Source organism: Episyrphus balteatus, chromosome 1 (assembly GCF_945859705.1).
Source record: "Episyrphus balteatus chromosome 1, idEpiBalt1.1, whole genome shotgun sequence".
NCBI classification, from domain to species: domain Eukaryota; kingdom Metazoa; phylum Arthropoda; class Insecta; order Diptera; family Syrphidae; genus Episyrphus; species Episyrphus balteatus.
The window spans coordinates 136,557,336-136,577,289 of record NC_079134.1 but is presented as its reverse complement, the minus strand read 5'-3'; the positions used below and the strand labels follow the sequence as shown (position 1 = coordinate 136,577,289).

The 19,954-nt window shown below is 29.4% G+C and overlaps 1 protein-coding gene across 2 annotated transcripts; it reads left to right on the top strand.

The window, feature by feature from the left end:
• The first annotated feature begins 305 nt into the window (after positions 1–305).
• LOC129906088 (protein anachronism) lies at positions 306–18,590 on the top strand. Of its 2 annotated transcripts, none has more exons than XM_055981725.1 (6): positions 306–933; positions 12,159–12,377; positions 13,689–13,813; positions 13,922–14,136; positions 15,589–15,661; positions 17,204–17,340. In XM_055981725.1, the coding sequence occupies exons 1-6, from the start codon at positions 662–664 to the stop codon at positions 17,215–17,217; spliced, it is 918 nt and encodes a 305-aa protein (XP_055837700.1). In that variant the 5' UTR covers positions 306–661; the 3' UTR covers positions 17,218–17,340. The 2 variants fall into 2 exon arrangements, with proteins under 2 accessions (XP_055837700.1, XP_055837699.1); XM_055981724.1 differs by having other exon boundaries at positions 309–933; positions 13,922–14,140; positions 17,204–18,590.
• Positions 18,591–19,954: the final 1,364 nt, after the last annotated feature.

Genomic DNA, 19,954 nt, shown 5'->3' with positions numbered 1-19,954 from the left:
TTTTTTTTTTTTTTTTTTTTGATTCCGTGTGATTTCATTTGTTGTTGTTGGATTTGTATCTTTTTTGTAGTTTTTTTTGTTTCATCAAAACCAACAACAAAACCAAATTCAATGCATAAGTATAGGTAACTACTGTATGTGTTGATACCCGAGGTGCGCGCGGTTGGACAAGAACGAAGACATTTATTAGCATGTATGCGAGTATCTCTCGTATCTACAGTACATCAGTTCGATATAGTACCAGCAATATCAGAAGTGAAATGTTATTTAAGTCTTAAAAAGTGCTCCGCGCAAATCATTTTATACTTGGTGTTCTTAGAGTAAAGACCCATCTACCTAAACCTAACCAAATTCAAAATAATTCAAAATTATTATATCTTTGAATCCTTAAAGAAGATATTGTTAATAGTATAGTGTTTTAAACAAAATAATTTTTTGTTTTATTTTATAAAAAAAAAAACTTTAATTTATTAAATTGTTAAATTGTCAGTGAAAGAAAATAAACAATTTTTGTCAAAAATATTTTGACCATTATTTTTTGGTCCTTGTTGAGGACACATTTATTTGTGTTTTTTTAATTTTTTTGAAGAAGGATTTTTGGAAGAAATTTCTATTTTTTTTTCTTTATTTTTTTTGTTTATAAATAATAATAATAAAAAAAATGTGTCGGTGTTTGAAAATTATTGCCGCCTTGTGCTTTATCAGTGCGGGTTGTTTGCATAGTGTAAATGGTATACGATCGAGGAGAACCTCGATTGAAGATCAAACTGTCGAATCTGTTCGTGTTGATATGAAAGATGAACGTGTTCTACGATTATTTAATCTAACTGCTGATGAGTTGAAGAAGAGAACTGAAAGTTTGGCTGCCGCTAAAGCTGGATCCACAATTGCCCCGAAAGATAATCAACGTTTTGTTAATATTAAGGACTATAGGTAAGTTGGAATTTTTAGTTTCTTTTTTCTACTAACGTTGTTGGAATTAAAATTTCAACAAAACAAATTATCTACTTCATAATTTAAGATAAATAAAAAATGTTTCCTACAACACAAATTTTTTTAGATTTTTTTGGTATTTTGAGAATTTTAAAATTGTCTACAATTTTAAATTGCAAAATAGTAAAGGCAGGGAAGTCAGTCAAGTTCTCTGACCGTTTGTGTCTCGACCTGAAACTTCAACGATTCCGGGAAAAAAGTATGAGGTCTAATTTTTTAAATACATTTTTTATGTGATCCTTTTTCATAGATTTCGTTAGACAGTAATGCAGAGTTACATAAGCAAAAATTTAAATTAAAAATCAAATGAGATTTACCATTAAATATAGTCAAACAAAAATTGCATATAGATATTGAAATGGAAAGCAATTGACAGCGCCCATTTCACTTCTTTTTTGCAGGTTAACAAGCAGTTTAGAGAAAATTTTAAACTACATGTTAGTGAAACTATAACATACATAGGTAACAATGCGTTATTTATTAAAATCGAAAGAAAAAAAAAAACATATGGGGAAAAACATTTTTTGATGTGCAAATAAATCAAAATTAGTTTAAATAACAAAATTAAGTGTACGTTTTACCCTAAATAGGTATAACTGTTTTCCACATTTAAGAACAAAGAGACAATTTCTAAGAACCGCAAGATTTGTCAAGGCAACATATCCAAAAGCTTTGATTTTTTTTTCAAATTAAAAATATAACCGAGGTTCATCTGACTATTGAAAAATTGGCCCTAGTTGAAATTAATTTTTTGAAGTATGAACTAAATCCGGAAAGTTAAGTAGTTACCTTTTGTCTTTTTTTTAAATAATACTATTTTCGTTTTTTTTTTTTTTTTTTTTTCAAATATGGGCTTGAAATACGAAGAAATACGAAGTTTTGAGAAGGTTCAATCAAAAAGGCAATGGGGATCAATTCACGTTTGTTCTGTAGAAAATTATTAGATTCTCTATCAAAAGATCAATAAATTTGTGTGTTGCACCACCATATGGAAAACAAATATTCTGCACATCAAACTCTTTGAACTTATTCCACAAAAACTTTTTAATCATCTCACGATATCAAAGTCATTGCCATAATCATTTGAGAAAAATTTTGTATCAATCACGCCACCAAAATTCATTTCCTTTTATTTTCAAACAATTATCTCGATTTCTTTCAACCTTTATACCATAGTTTTTTTTTTTTTGACATTCAAGACCTTGTCTGTGAAGATAAACTATTTGAATTCAAAAAATTACTTTCTTGTCATTTTTCTATGGCCCAGTTAAAAAATTGCGAGGTGTATTTTACTTAGTAAAATATTGAACAAAGATGTTTGTTTGATGTTTAATTGCTTACTGATGTCCTTGGATCTAAAGCCACAGCCACAATCCTCCTAACAGCTGCAATTTTGTATCGACCAATACGATGTAAAAATGTTCTTCCGTTATTTGAAAGTGAAGCAATTTCTTCTTTCTTCTTCAAGTTTATGAATGATACTTTTAATACCACGGTTTATTAAATTAGAACCATTCTAACAATCATTTTAAATAGTTCTTAAATGTGCGGACCAAGGAAAAATGTAGTAGATGTACTGTTACTTAATATTTTGAAATAAATGACTTGCATTTGACCCAAGTTTACTCTTAAAATTGTATCCGTATGCATTTTTGTATAATTTTACTTAACATTGATTCCCTACCAGGATGAGTTCATTGATCCACATTGCGTTCTAAGATTCAAAAATTTAATTTCAAATGACTTGTAAACAAATTACATTGTTAAAATTTTACACGAATTTTTTGCTTATTTCATCAGCGTATTTTTGATAATCACCTGTTTCATTTCTTCCAAATTATTCTAGTTTATATGGACATAATAAAGAAAGTATGCCTTAAAAGTGTAGTAAACAATATACTAAATCAAAAGATTTCACACCTTATTTTTCAACAAAATTATAGGTAAGATACAGTTATTACATTCGCGTGCTGTGATTTAAATAAAAATACAAATTCTATTAATGTTTCAAACGTATATCGCTAAGCAACAGAGTGCAACTTTTATTAAAATCATTATTATTATTTTTTTTTTTTTTTTTTTGAAAATTCACATAATAAATTAAAGTTTGCACATTTTTATTGTTAAATATTTTTTTATTATTAATAGAATTTTATTTAGACGATAAATTAGGATACAGTGTTGGTGGTGGGTGTTAATAAATTTGTGATGTGTCCATTTGGAAAGTTTATTTGATGAAATAGAATGTTTGCTGGTTTAAATATTAAATCGTATTGAATTATACGAAATAATTTCACTTTCACGTCAAATTTTTAAGAGGTGTGTCAGTTTGAAATGTCCTATTCGTCAAAATACCTATCTACCTACAATTAGAATTTTGTTATTGTATTTTAAATAAATCAACTGAAATATTATAAAATATTATTAGATAATAGTCAGCTGGAATATGAATCAGGCATTATGGGAGTATTTAATAGAATTCTCGACTTTGTACCTCTTGAACTTAATTTCGCACATTGTAAATCAAAAAAGAAATTTTAAATGTCATTACAGCACTAATGAAGCTGTAGCTCAAGTACAAAGTACAAAGTATATTTTTTTGATCACTAGATTTATTTTTATGACATACACCAATTATTTTTTTCTTAGTTAAAATTGTCGACTTATTTCGAACAAATTAGTCTATTGTCTAGTCTCTGCGCTAAATTGATTAAGGTCAGATGAAATACGGTTGAAGAAGTGACTTCATCCACTTGTGCGTTTTGCTGTTTGGAGCAAACTAAAGTCGTACATCATATTCGCAGTTTTCATCAATCATCATAATTTTTTTGATACATTTGACTTTAATTGTTTGACAGATAGACTACAGAACGGGAAGATTAAGAGGGTTGATTAGAAGACTCTTGTGATCGAGAAAGTTTAGCTGGAAAATCAGCTGACTGCTGATATTATTTTAAAAATCCCTTCTAACTTACTGGTATTATGAAATAAACTTTTCAAAGCTGAAGAAAATTGGTCCATTGAATGATTTAAATTACTTTGCTATATATTTTTGATATCCAAATCAATAACACTTTAGAAAATTCGAATTGTTCAAAATATTAGAGTTAAAAAAAAAAAAAAAACAAATGCATGAGTATTGGCTTCTATAAAAAAAGTTTCTGATTTTATCGTAACGGGTGGGTCATTTATTGTTTCCTCTATTTAACTTTGCACATAATTGTAGAGATTTTCATAACACCAACAGTTAATTTGTTGATTATTTAAACTTGTCAAATAAATACATATATATCAATTGGATAATTTTTGAAAACAAACTGGGTATTTTCTACTGTCACGGGTGGGACTTTAAAAAATTATAAATGAATTGATTTGGTAACTTCTGCCGAGTTTCTTTGTTTTCTGCTAATTTTATGGATTCATAAGCTCATTTCGAGTCTTTCACATTTTCAAACGCACATTGAAGCCAAACAAATTTCGATAAAAAAAAACCAATTTACCCAGAATTATTCATTATAGGAGGCAGCCTATAAAATCTCTTATTAAACACTATCAATTTGATTAATGTTTTTATTGAACAAATTGACGGTTTGCAATTGCAAATTTTGCAAAATTTTTAATAACTCATCTCTTGTTTATTTAAAAAACGTTTATAATCCACTTTTGAATGAAATAAAAAAAACACACAATATAGTATGGTTTTAATGAACGGGTGGGATTGAATAATGTCTCACCCGATACATCGTTACAAATATATTTTGAGGGTACAAAATATGTTTCAATAAATATAATGTAATCAAAAATCACAATAAATAAAATATTTAAAGTACCTAGAACTGAAAAAAAATTAATATTGTGTCACACCCGTTACAAAATATATACCTATACCCTCAACAATTATGAAGAGTTAAAGAAGTGTATTTTAGGTTTCCAAAAAGAGTTAATTTTTTTTTTGTCAAAAACAAAGCCTTTTTTTAACTTAACATTCATGTATGCCCCGTCATTTATATAAAGATTGCAGATCTTGCAGATAAGAGACAAAATTTTTCAATACTTTTCTGTAAAGTTTCACGATTGCTTATTTGATTTAAAAACTCTCTAAAACTGTAATCGATTTGTTTTTTAAATACCTATATTTTGAGCCCACAGACTCTATATTCCTGAAAGACATCATCTAGCTATCGATAAATACAATAACATCTATGTATGTCAATCGCTACCATTTTCCTTAAAGATAACCAAAGACTAGACACTAAACTAATATCCAATTTCAATTACCAAACCATTTGTATTGACCGAGAAAAATCACAGACAAACATTTAAAACATAATCTTAAGCAAAAAAAAAAACAACACAATCTTGAGAACAAACACAATTTTGTTTTTGTCTTATATTTATTTATTCGCATCTAAACACTCAATCAGCTACATAAATTGTCTAGACTTGGGGACCTTAATTCTTCAAAAAAAAAATGAAAAAAAAAAAACAGTCAACGCAATAAAAATGAACCAGCCAGTCAAACGGGCCCGAAGGCGTATCAGTGTGCGCTTTGTATGTTTGCTTCCAATCCAACCAGCCAGCCAGCCAGCATAGGTGCCACCACCAGTCGTTAATAGGCAAACGAAAGACCAAAAGTCGTGCCCCTTTCTTCATCCTGCTGCTATATCATCATCGTCACTGAAGAAAAATATCTACAAGAAAAAATACACCATCATCAATGCAACAGTCTGATGATAGTCGAGACGAGATATTATAGCCACCGTTGCCGCCACCGTCGAAGCAACAAAGTTAAGAGAAACAAAGCTCCTTGCATCGCACAAACCTTCATAATCAGCATGATAATCCCAGAGAACACGTTGGTAATGATGAAGATAAAAATAATGATGATGATGATGATGAAGTATTCAAGAATCCAAAATTATACAAAATATAAATCTACGAATCCGACCATGTGATATGTGAATGTGAACTCCACAAATAGATATCGTATGACGACGCACGGTGGCTGGCGACCAAACTGTCTGGGCCATGTCTAGCGGCTCCGTTAATGAACTTTTTGTAGGTCGCCATGTGTGAGAGTAAAAATTGTGAATAAGTGAATAAGACACGAGAGCAGCACACAACTCGACTTCTATACCTAACCCCAGCCTCAGTCCCAGACCTCCACGAGCACCACGACCAGACCGAACCGAACCGAACCTTGTGCTGCCGTACAGGTCTCCCCTTGCATCCTTCCTACCCTCTAAACTCTTACGTATCTCTTCTCCTCTTATGCCTCCCAAATGCACCGGCAAACCGCAAGGTACAAATGTTTCTCTCTTCATTCATAGATTTTGCAACGCAAGGTGGAGGCTGGCGGTGGAGGAGAATTTTGGTGCCCGAGTTTATAGTCACCTATACAATTGTGTGTGAAATACACACAGATACAGATATTTAAACACCCTGTCTACGATAGTGTCTAGCCAAACTTGCCACTTGAAGAGGCAAATGCAAACACAACATGAATATACGTAGGTATACCTATTATGCCAACAAAAAAGGAGCAATATGAAGAAAAGACAACAAAAGCAGAACCACCGGCAGCCAGTAGCAAAAAAAAATATATATAAGACCATGCAACTCGCAGCACAGACTCCAAAGCCAGACTACTGTTGGCTGCTAGCCGCATACCTTTCGATGAAAGCAGCAAACGCCGACAACGACGACCAGACTTAAAGATACAATTATTGTGGCTGCTGTGGTTTGTTGTTTTGATCAAGGTAGTAGCAGCATCTACAAGCCCGTGTCTCGGACGGCGTCTAGCCGGATCAGAATCGAATTGCCTCTCATATAGGCCCAGACAATTGTGCTGAGAAATGACATCCAGACCAGATGTAAGCATGCACACAGATTCCAGCCAACTTGCACCAGTTAAAACCCAACCACAACCCCCTATTTACCCCCATCCTATAATAATAATAATAATTTTTCTCGGCAGAAGCCGTTTATGTAGTTGATCTGCCACCTTTGGTATTATAAACAGTCATTCAATCCGAATGTCTACATCCGACGATATGATGATGATGATGACAACGACAGCTATACACGACACAATGATGATGAGACGAGATTTATGATATTTTACGGTGACGAGAGAGGTCGTCTCGTCACATTTATATCGGCAGTGCAGTGTGTTGGGGAGACTGTTGTAGGCACGTTCGTTCAGTCTGACGAATTATTTCCACACATGTACCTAGACAGGGGAAATCTTTCCTACCTTCTAGCTATAAAGACAACCCAGAGGGAGCTATGACGAGGGTACACGATAATGTCTGTTGAATTGAGAATGAAACGATGGCACTTTGTGTGGAGCTTTTTTTTATGACGATTGTTGTGTGCCACTTTGTGTTAGGTTAAAGTTAGGGGGGGTTTTTCATTTCACTTGGGCTATTTTCACACGGTGTCTGTTGGTCTATTCAAATGGGTATTTTATTGGCTTAGGGTCGGATTAAAAGGATTAAAAGTGATTGAAAGCATTTGAGTAAGATGAGAATTAGTTAAGACTTATTACGTGAATCATTTGGAAGTTTTTAATGCTTCAGGTTAGAATGATTTATGAGCCATAAAAAAGTAAAAACCTCCGGGTAGTTAGAAAAATCAACAAAACTTCTGGCAGTTTCTGGTGATAAAAGTCTCCAAATTTATTATAGCAAAAAAATCTTTGTATCAGTCAGTCTGAACCTGGTCTTGAAAGATTTTTCGTATTTCTACCGACCTTCGAACCTAGTCAGGAATTCACAAACGACAACTTTGAACATGCTTCAGGCAACTATCACAGTCTTTAAAGAATATAAACACGATGCTTTTTCTTATATTTTTAAATCACATGACGATAGAAATCAGGATTTTTTAGCGGATTTTAAACTAAAATGACACAGCTTTCCCATCCTCTTATGAGTTCCTATTCGATGCCGGGTAATATTTTCCATTACGTAAGGATTCACTCCACATCGAAAAAAAATTTAGTTAAAGTGAAAATGAAACCAACCTATCTATTCTCTCAGACAGTATTGTGCCATCACTATATTTTTTCCTTACTTCATATAATAAATCAATCAAATTTTAATTAATAGACATTCCATTTTTTTTTTATTCTTAAATCTGTGATGCACATCAGGCAGTTATTTTTACATATAAGCGCCAAGTTATTCTATCAATTTGTGTAAGACGTGGCGTTAGATCATTTATACAGCCTGACAGACCACATGATATTTTTTTAATTTCTAGTTTTCAAGTAACGTGCTAGACGAGCCGGCCGGCAATTGGCATTGACAGTGGATCGACGTGTACAAAATTTTGGTAGATTTGTTTTTTTCTTCTATATGTACCAGAAATATGTATATTTTAGCATTCTGCTTAAATTACCCTTTGCTATTAACATAACAGTTTCCAAAAGATTTGGGTTCTTTTTTTAATTTAACAAAACAAAACATTTTGAGTTTTAACAAATCTACTACAATTTTACTTAGAAACCAATGTATACAATGATACAATGTTCTTACAAAATTATTAATGTATATTTTAATTGAATAAACAGAAAAAATTATTAAAACTTGTCAAAATTATTTGAAATCCGGTTATATTATAAAAAAAAAAAAACACTTTAGTCTGCCTGAGAAATTTTTAAACTTTACATGAAAAATTTTGATGAACATGTAATTTACATCATTTTAAATTGTATACCAATATTAATTGATTAAGTTTTTCTATTAAAAAAAAAAATGATACGTATACGCCATAGTGACCCGAAAATAATTCGATTTCTGACTTGAATGACTTGTGTCTAGGAATATTTAGCGAAATATAGATAGCCAGGTCCAATGTAAAGTCCCATAAAGAGTGGAAAAAAAGGCTGTATTAAATAGATAGTTAAAGAAGTACAATTGAAATAGTGCCAAGTCTTCTACATGGCTGATTTACTCTAGAAATATGTATACAAAAACAATCTTTCTTTTCTTTTCAAATACTTTTCTTTGAAACACAACTTACACATGAGATATTGAAATATTAAGAATATAAAAAAAAAAAACAATAAAATTTATTATCAGTTTTTTAGCTTTTCAATCCACTGTTTGCCGATATTAAAAATGAAAAACAGAAAAGTAAAAAAAATATCATTATATTGTTTGTCTTTGAGCCTCTATTCTATATTGCAATCATAGTGCATCACAAATTACCTTCGTTTCGTTTGGAATAGAGTTGCCATCATGAATTACTAAACAAAGTTTTGTTGAATGAAAAAAAATTTCGAGATCACATATTTTCGGAAGTAAATATAAAATTAGAAATAAGAGGTGAATTCAAATTTCATTACAAAAAGTTCTTAAATTCTTTCCTAGTAGAAATCACCTCAAGAAATTGAGTGAGAACCTAATTCAAAAAAACAAAAACTGTAATTTTCAGACCTCTTAAAAAGATAGCTTTTCTAAATAAAAATCATGGCAAGAGTATCTATCTCTAACTCAAAACAAGAAAATCTAGTCTTTTCTGCATCAACTAACTGAAATCATGTAGAAGCTAAATAGGTACAGAACAATTAAAATGTTTTGCTTTTTTATATTCATTTTTTTTATTGCAAATTCTATATCTACTCATGTTCCGCTCCAGACTCTGACTAGACATCCAGACATTGCGAGCAAGACAACAAACATGCAAACCAAAGCAATTAATTTGTCTGCCTCATCAAAGATTTCAACACCTCCATGGACCATGGAGGAGTGAGTGGTTGTTCGTTAGAAGCTACATAAATATAGAAGGAAGAAGAATGTCAGTATGGTCAATAGACTAAAAAAAAAACAAGACTCAAATTGAAATACCCAGACAGAGTATGATTATGATGATGATGCAGCTTTATATGCGTGATGCGTGTTTTTCTATTAACGCAACATATTAACTGGAATTAAATTTTTTTTTTTATCTTAGACGAACTTATAACGAAGATGGCAGTTATGATGATCATGTATAGTGTCATTTGTCGTGTTAAATAACCGTATATTGCCTAGACGACATGAAATTTAATCTGCAACAACATTTCCTATGACAAATATGTTAAAGTTGGTTAGTTATCTAGTAAGCTATTTAGGTATATGAACTCTGTTTAGCCTTGCGACAAGAATATTATTTACAAAATCTATTCATAAAATGTATAACCTCGTCTAGAGACTTGAGTTGTTTTGAGATTAAGACAGAAAGGCAGACGTTTTCTGATTTTTTTTTTTTTTTTTTTTTCAAATACGATCGTCATTAGTTACACTGACTGACTTGTGATATCACCACAGATGTCGATGTTTTGTCTGGTGTGGTTAATGCATTTGGGTGCATAGACTGCAAAATGTGTCGGTTTCATTTAAGAATCTTCAATTTTCAAAATTGTAGTAGATTTTGTATTAGATTGCGTGAAGGCTTAACAAAAAACTTTTTTCAATTCTTGAAATATTGGAAAAATAATGTAGTGACTATGAAATTTTGCATTTCAAAATTGTAGTAGATTTTATTTATGTATAACAGATTTATAAGTTTATCTGGGGGTTTAACAAATAGCCCTTAGAATTCTTGAAATATTTGTAAAAAAAAACTGGTGACTAACAAATTTAGCATTTCGAAATTGTAGTAGATTTTATTAACAGTCAAATATTTATTAGATTTTGTGAAGTTTTATCGAAGAACTCTGTAGGTTTTCTGAAATATTGGAAAAAAAAAATAATCTTGTTGGCTTACGAATTCTGCATTACGAAATTGTAATAGATTTTACTAAGAAATGTTCACAGACTTAGTAGATTGCGTAAAGAGGCTCAGCAAAGAGTCCGTAGAAGCTGTGGTTTTGTTTTAGCTTTTCATGAAATAGTGACTATGAAATTTTGCAAAATAAAATTGTAGTAGATTTTATTAATTATCACAGATTTAATAGATTATGTGAGAGCTTAAAAAGCTGATTTCTTGAAATATTGGTAAGAAATAATCTAGTAACTGGCTAATCCTTCATTTAGAAATTGTAGTAGATTGTATGATTCACCACAGATTTGTTGGATTACGTGGGGGTTTAATAAGGAGTCCACCGTAATTTTTCAAATGTTGGTAACAATATTCTAATGACTAACAAATTTTGAGTTTCTAGGTGAAAATTCCGATAACAAAGTGATCAAAGCACCAACAGTCTCTTACTATAACTACATAATTTGATTAAAACCTGTATCAGTTTGGCTTTTTTGTAAATCGTTACCTCCCTTTCTAAGAAATAAATTTAAAAAATTATAATTAACTTCATGTTCCTTTCTTTATTGCATCTTGCATCAAAAATCCACTCACTTTCTTGTCACAAGACATCAGACAATTTATTTTTAATTTCTTGTCAGTTTTCGTTTTAATGCAGTAATATCCAATTCTCAAACAAACATCATTTTGATTGTGCATCACTTTCTAAAATCCACAAGCAAAAATTACTTAGGACAATTTGAAGGTCAACACGCAAAAACATACAAATCTCAAATTAATACCATGTAGTATGGAAAAATTCGACCAGACTTCTTGTCTGCTGTTTTTTTTTTTTTTTTTCAATTTTTATGTGTGTCTCCAAAAAAAGCCAAAAAAACATTGTGTGTTTAATCTGTAGGGTTCCTGTTCCTTTGCCATCTGATTTCATTTGTGTCTGCATTCTCGAAGCCTTTATAGAATGCACTCAATGGATGCACTTTAGTCATTTGACAAGATGATATCCAGGCACAGATAAATATGGACTGCAAGATACTAATGATGCAATATGTTTGCGTTGAATTTGCCTCTCTCTACGTCTGACTGTCTGGTTTTTTTTTTTTGTTTGTGTTTGGTTTGTATGACAAACTCTTATGGTTTGTCATGTTGGTGTTGTGTTCTTTTATATTTTGCTTGTTAGATAAAATATCCATCCGTCTGTCTTTGTATATCGTTGTGCATCTTTTGGTTTAAATTTGAAACGAAGACGTATATAATTTACGTCTGGCTGCAGTTTTTTTTTATTATTTTTAGAATGCAATTTTTTTGAATTTGTTGCACGAAATCTTTGGTTTCATGCAATTAACATAATTTATTCAAGTTGATTTGATTTTTAATGTTACTTCACAAACTTGTTTTTTTTTTTTTTTTACTTTCAGATTTGAAGACATACGCAACAGAATTCAAATGGCTGTTAATGGTCATGGAACGATGTCAAGTGAAAATTCTGATAATATTCAACATGAAATGGCTGCTTATCCAATATGTAATTCAAATGAATCATCTTGGCAGGATGATCTGAATGTGACCATACGTTTTTCGGATAGTTTATTTGAATCGAAATCGAATGCATTGTATTTGGAAAGTGCGATTCTAAGGTAAGACATTGATTATTTTAAATATGCACGTGAACATGGAATTTTGCAATAAAAAAATTAAATTAAACTTAACTAAAATTTATGATAATATTTAAACTTTTCAATACAATAAGTTAGAAGGTGAAGAAAGTGGTTTTTAAAATTTTATCATTTAATTAGTATCTAGACTAAAGTTTGTAGTTGTGTTTCACTTTTGTTTAATTTTAAAGAGCCCTCCAATAGTTTACAATTAGGATTTTATGCTCTTCGAAAAGTTCTCTTGAACAATATTTTTAAAGTTTAGTTTTAGAAATGTGTGATCTTTAAAAGAAATTCATACGAAAAAAAAATCATACACAAAAAAAAGTGGTCCTATATAGCAACCTTGAAGAACCCCTAGGAAATTATATATGATTTTTGCATTTGCATTTTTTTTTATTTTAGTTTTATTCAAACAAGAATTATTAATAAATAACACTATTTAAAAATATGTCAAAACTTTCTTTTAATACTTTTACTTTGATATAAATTTAATACAAACAAAAACACGTTACTGAACAGCATATTTTTCTACTAATTTTATGAAGGAATTATTAATTTTAAATTTATTTTGCATTTTCATGAAAAACTAAGAATATATTATTTTTTAAATAGAAAAAAATAAGTACCTAAGACTCAAAAAAAGTTAAATTTGAAAAAAAATTTAAACACTACGACAGTTTTTATTTTTAAAAAGCTCAGAAATATAAAAAAACATAAATACATGTTAAAATACTTTAAACTGCCAAAAACCGTTAAAAGTCATTATTTTTCAAAAAATGTAACTATTTTCAGTGTTTGTTTATTTTTTGATTTTTTTGTATTTAAAAATTGAAATATTCTTATTAAATTTAGGCCCAATAATTTATTCACTCTTCATTAAATTTAAAGTCTCCATTAAAAATAAGAAAACTGTCAAATCGCATACAAATTTTAAAATTTCCCCTTTTTAATGGCGACTTTATGTTTAATGGAGAGTGAATAAATTGGGCCTTAAAAGAATTTTATGTCAAATTAAAAAAGTTGGAAAAGAAATTATTAAAAGTATGAAGCTAGAAACGTTGGAATTCTTACTTCTGCAAAAAAAATGTGAACACGATAATAATTATTAAATTTCGTGTTAAATTATGCCTTTTAACTGGTGAATTTTTTCTACCGTGTCGTATTCAAAAGCTTTATAATTGTAGACATATAGAATAATATGGTTTTTAATTTAAATACTTTTTTATACGACTTTAATTTGTATACCAAACAATCTTTATAATTTTGTATTTTGTATAATATTTCTTCTAGACTCTACAAACTTAATCCAAATAACACAGCTGAACCAACTGCTCCAACTAAAGGATGCGCTGAACCCAATATCGATTCTCAAATTCGTGTCACTGTGTCAATCGTACTCCGCAAAAATCGCCGAGGTAATTAATAACAAATCCACCATCATATTATTACGACACAACTTAATCCATTTTTATATGTATTCAAGGTTATAATTCTTATTATTTTTTTGTATTCATTCCAAACAGAGAAAAAGAAGCGCATCTGTAACACTTTAATGATGAATGTCTCACAAACTGGCTGGGTTGAAATTGATATTAAGCGTGCCATTCATATTTGGGAAACTGTTGAACGTCATCGTGCCAGTTCGGTTCTTGTTGGCTGGTTATTAATTGAAGTTCATGATGAAGAAGATCGTCCAAAGAATGCTGGTCTTTATTTCAGACCACCTAAATGCGATCAGGCAGGTATGTGTGTTGTTTTGTGAGCTATAGCCCCCGACTAACATGCTAATGACAAACAATCAAAAATTCCAAAATTAAACAACAAACAACAAAAAAAAAAAGTTCTCCATAACTATAGGTTTCATTGATAAATCAACGCGCAACAATATATTTCGCTATATCAACATAGGTTCTGACCTTGAGTTCTGCAATCATCATCAATAGTTATTATATTTTATTAAAAAGAGGTCAAAGAAGTCACTTTCAAAAAAAAAAAAAAGATATCAAATTTAAAAAAAATATTCCTCATTCTTATTTACAAGCAAATTCGTTGGTTTCCTCTTTCCTTAAACACCTGACATTTTTGGTGTTGTTTTCTAACTTCAAAATCCAAGCCTAATAAATCGGCTGATGTAACAATAATTTCGCTGTAGGTTGTATTCAAGAATCGTAATAATACGTTGATCGTAGTTTATAGTTTGCTGAGAGGTGTACTTCTGGAGAGCCGCCAAAATGTCTGGATAATGTATCGTTTTACTGATCCACAGACGAAAACACCGAAATACAAACTCAGCAGATTCTTCCTTTCCAGCCAAATGCGTTTATTTTTTACTAGGTATAAACAGTCAAACCCCTCAAATAATAGCTTGAAAAATCACGGTTTCTTATGATTTGCGATTTGAAAAATAAAAGGCAAAATTAAGTGAAGAAGTTGCAAAAACTTGAAGAAAAATGTAGCTTGAAGCTTTTTAACTTTCAAGAAGAATTTGACTGTACATATTAAAACAAAATTTGGACGATTTGAAAACAGACAAAATATTGCTCGAAATGCAAAATACAAATATTGATTTACAAATGCGTAAAAAATTGTTTCCGAATGCAAAATATGTACAAGCAAAATATGTATTACGTCTCATATAATAGGAAGAAAGAGGTTTTTTTTTATATCTGTAATTGAATATATGTAACAAAAACGGTAAGAAATATGACCCTATGTTTGCAATTTAAAAAAAAAAAAACCATAACCATAAAAATCTGAGCTAATAGTGACAGACATAGTTCGGCGCGCTTTGCATGTAAACTTGATGTTTTGCTTTAAATGTGTGTGATTATGTTTTGATAAAGTAATAAACAAGCCCCTCCCAAACATAAAAAAAAAATAAAACTGCCAAACGCTAAAATAATATTGTCAGTCAATTAAATAATTTATTTTTCGCTTAGCTTTGCATTAAAAAAAAAATAAATACAAGAAAACAAGCTTGAGTGTTATTGTTTATTGTTGTTTTGAATTTGTTTATTTATCAAAGGGTTCGATTTGCATTGATTCGAAAACAGAATAAATTATAAAAAAAAAAATGAAAAAAGTAAATATCAAATCGGACTCTTTTGTTTGTATTTTTTGGTTTTATAAATAAAAAATTGTCAACATTAAAACTGTTATTTTAAAGTTTTTTTGTAATTTTCATTTACAGATTATGCAATCCCCTGGAATTTTTACCGATCTTACTCAACTTTGCCTACACCTTTTACGGACAAAGTGCCCACGTAAGTATTAATTGTTTTCTTATTTTTTGTAAATTTGTTGAGGGAAATGTCAAAAATTCAGATTTATGGATTATTTTTTGCAAAAATTATTTAGTTGTATCAGGAAGAGGGGTAAATTTCGAACATTTTATAACTTTCAAAAAATTACTAAGAAACAAATAACGACAACGAATTTTCTAAGGTGTAAACGATAGTTCATGTTAACAAAATCAAAAAAATATTCGGCCATATCAAAAGAACAAAACATTTTTCTGTGATAGTCAGACGTCTTGATTTTTTATACCAACAGAAGAAGAACTTTAGTTAGTGCGCAAAAAAATATAATTATTGACTTGAATTCTAAAATTAAATTTTTCTAGCAAAAAAAAACTGCGCTTTTGTACATACTTTTTTCTTAAAATAAAAATTTTCACCTAAAAAAAATCAAAACAGGGACATAAAAAAGCAGAGTTATAAATTATGTTTGCGAGATTATTTGGTAAACATTATTTCATGATAGAAAAACAAAATTTAATTAGATAATCGGCCTCTTAAAAATAATAATATAATAATTAATTTTGGTCATACGAATTCATGAGAATCAACAAGAACGAACATTTGTATGAAAAAAATTGCAAAAAGTCCTAAGTAACTAAGTTAGAGATTAAATTTGGTGCCAAATGAAACATCAATCGATGCAAAAAATGATAATTTTGTGTTTCCACTTTTAATATAGAGGTTTACATGTGGCAACTCTATTTAAAGAATCAATGGCAGGGGCAATTTATTGCTTCTAAGATTTAAACTTGCTCAAAATCGGCAGATGCCAATAAGAATAGAAGATAAATGCAGCTACGTATAGAATTTTTACAATAGCCGTGTTTTATTGGTAACTCAGTACTTAGCTCAGTAATATTTTGTATGGGAAACAACAACAAATGATTGCTAAGGATAAAAAAAGTTTATTATTTATTGGTTTACAGAGAATTTTGTTTTCTAAATTTTGTAACCTTCAACAATAAAAGATTTATTAATAATAAATAAAAGTAGCCGTTTTGTTGTTGTTTACAGCCTAAAATGTTAACTCAGTTTAATACTGGGTACCAATAAAACACTGCTAATGTATGTTTCTTTTTTCTTATATCTTTTTAAGTGAATATAAATCTTTTTCCAATGTTGATTTTTGGGAGATCCTCCTGTGGATAGCTTTGCAAAAAAAATCACGTCTATTTTTTTCAATCAAATCATCTAAAAATAAGTATTACTTTTGTTCATTTAAAAAAGCTGCAGTATTATATTTCGATAAGAACATGAAGTAAAAGCGTAGTTTTTGCATAATCATACATTAAGTTGGAATAGCCTCCAAAGTCGAATTGATAGGAGCGAGAAAGAAATGATGTGCATGTGATCAAAAGAAAAGATGACGCCTGTGGCTAACTACCTAGTTTTCAAACTTTTCAGTATTCTCCTAACAGTATGCAATGATATCCATTTTTGATTTTCTCTCATGCAATTTTTGTATCTCATTTACCATGTTTTCATAAACAATGTGTTTCTTTCTAGGTACCCAAGAATAGACATCAAATTAATAAGTTCTGAAGCCGTTTTACTACCCCATAATCCAGACGCTCGTCCAAATTCTAATCTCAGCCGTGAACTCTATCGCATTTCAAATCACAATTCAGAGGAATCAACCACATCAATAACACCCACAGACAATCTCCTAGTTCCATCAGATTCAACAGACATTCATCGACACCGACAACGACATGCCAGACATCATCATCATCATTCGCATAATTCGACTCCAAATGTTGACGGAAGTGTTCCTGCTGCTGCTGGTGCAACTGCTGCCACAGGAAGTACACGATCGGATATGTCGAGTGAAGAAGTCGGTGGTCATACGTCGTCAGATTGTTAGTCAAACAAAACAAAACAATCGAAAAAGATCCAATAATGAATGATTTTTTAAGTTTATGGAATTTTTAAAACATATCATGGCGTGTCGACGATAATAAGCCAGTGAAATTTGTGTCTTGTTTTTAATCTTAAAAATAATTTGTTATTGAGATGAGCCAATTACTTAATTTTTTTTTTAATTCATCAATATGGTTGTAGCAAAAATAAGTTTAAATTTTGGGAAAAAAAAATAATATAATTTATTATGCGTTTAGGTTTTAGAGTGAAAATGAAAAAAACAACAAACGCATTTCCCGTTATTTGTAAATAGTATTTTAATTTTTTAAATTTTTTTGTTAAGTATTTTACCTCGCATTTAGTTAAACGTGAGTTTTCTTTATTATAAATTTGGTCGAATATATTTATGACTAGTGATTTAAAAAACTACCTCTCGAAATTTGAAAAACAAAAAAACAAGAAATGGAAAATTAGAAAAATTTAATTGTTTTTTAATTTTATTCATAATTTTTTATTTCAACTACATAAATAAAGTATCTGGCAACCTTTGAAAACTATTAAGTATTAATCAAGGAAATAATAAAATGCAACCCGTGAAAAAAAAATCATAATTAAATTATTATCAAATTTTGTTAATTAAAGCTAGAAATAATTTATTCTACCAAATTTTGTTTAAAAAAAAAATTATTTTAAGGAGACTGTGATTTGTATGTGGTTGAAAGAAACTCTATTTGTGTAAAAAAAAATATATGTGCGTGTCAATATAATTTTTGTGCTTAAATAAACTATGTCAAGTACATAATTAAAATTTAGGTAAACATATAATTGAACATCTATCAAGGCATAAATAGTTTTAAAATTAGAAATAAGTTATTTTTAAATAAAATTATTATTTTAATTTTTTTTTTTTACTTAAGATTGAAATTTGAATGCTAATTGAGTTAAGCCTTATGTTTCTATTTAAATAATTATATGGAAGAAAATTATTTTTTTTAATTTACATAAAACTAGTTTCAATTTATTATTAATGGGTTGATTTCTTTTCGGGAAGAGTGAAAAGTCATATATTAAAATATATGTACATACTTCTGTAAACTCTTTTAAAGGTCAAATTGAAATCAATCTGTAGTATAAAATTGTACATGTAAATATTATTTTTCTTATATTTGTTTTTATATTAAAAAAAAAGTTTAAAATTAGGTTAAATTTAAAGGTTTGTTTAAAGTGTAATTTTACTAATATTTATATTAAAAAAAATATATAAACAAAATACATATATGCAAACAATAAATTAAAATAAAAATCATATTAAACAATGTTTTATTAAAAAAAAGAAAATTTCGAGGACTATTAGATTTGGGTTTTTTGCAATCTACTGTAACTCCTTCCTATAATCACATCACTTGAGAGCACAAATTGGTTTATATCACATGAAACTTTTACCAGTTCCATTTAATTAATAGAACAAAGGAAATTTTAGCTTATTAATTAAATTTAAATTTATAAGCATATCGTTCAATCATTACGTAGTCAATGTGCACTGTGGCGTATACGTGTTCTATTGTTTTTTATGTATATTGACGTAATGAGACTGAATTTAAAATTAAATTAAAAAACAACAATTACGAAATTTGAAACTTGGTATATCCATAACTTTCAAAGTTCAAAATCCCGCTATTGGCTTTTTTAAATTGCAAGTGCACAAGTAGGGAAGGAGTTAACTTTAATCAAACCAGACAAATTTTGTTTTTAATTATTAATAGTTTCTTTTCACAGCACAGATAAATTCAAAATCGCCATAAAAATTTGTATGCGAGTTGACTGTTTTCTAATTAGGTATACATAATGGGGACTTTTATTATAATGGAGAATGAAATGGAGGCTAAAAATGGTTAATAAATTGACGACGCTATTAGACTTTTTGCAATGACTGAAGGTTGAAAATAACGTATTTTCCCCTAGTACTGAAATTTGTACAATCTAAATTTCTCAATCAGTGTGACAAGCCCTATAAAGCATTTTTTGTTTGTTAAAAAAACATTTTTAAGATTAAATAGGTATATTTTCAATGGTAAAGAAAATGTTTTTATCCTTTTTTATAATAATTTGTTTACGCTACTGGCGTGTTATTCTTTTTTATTTTCTTTTACATTTTATCCAATTTGTATGGCATACCTATATTTAATACCATAATCCAAACAATAATATTAATAATCCGTTTAAACACACACTTTTATTGTTCAATTCAAGTGCTTGGGATAAATGTTATGTTTGCGTTGTTCTTCACTAGCTCATTAATTTGACAACACTATTCAAGGGGAAATTCTAAATATACAATATACCCAGTATTCAATAAAAGTATGTTTTTTTTATTATACATATGAAGTACTTGACACT

What these genes read in the sequence shown, in the direction of transcription:
- LOC129906088 (XM_055981724.1), top strand. Translation starts at nt 662, where the DNA reads ATGTGTCGGTGTTTGAAAATTATTGCCGCCTTGTGCTTTATCAGTGCG. An exon ending in ACCTAAATGCGATCAGGCAG is followed by an intron (nt 14,141 to 15,588) that starts GTATGTGTGTTG and finishes TTTCATTTACAG; the next exon opens with ATTATGCAATCCCCTGGAAT. An exon ending in TTTACGGACAAAGTGCCCAC is followed by an intron (nt 15,662 to 17,203) that starts GTAAGTATTAAT and finishes GTTTCTTTCTAG; the next exon opens with GTACCCAAGAATAGACATCA.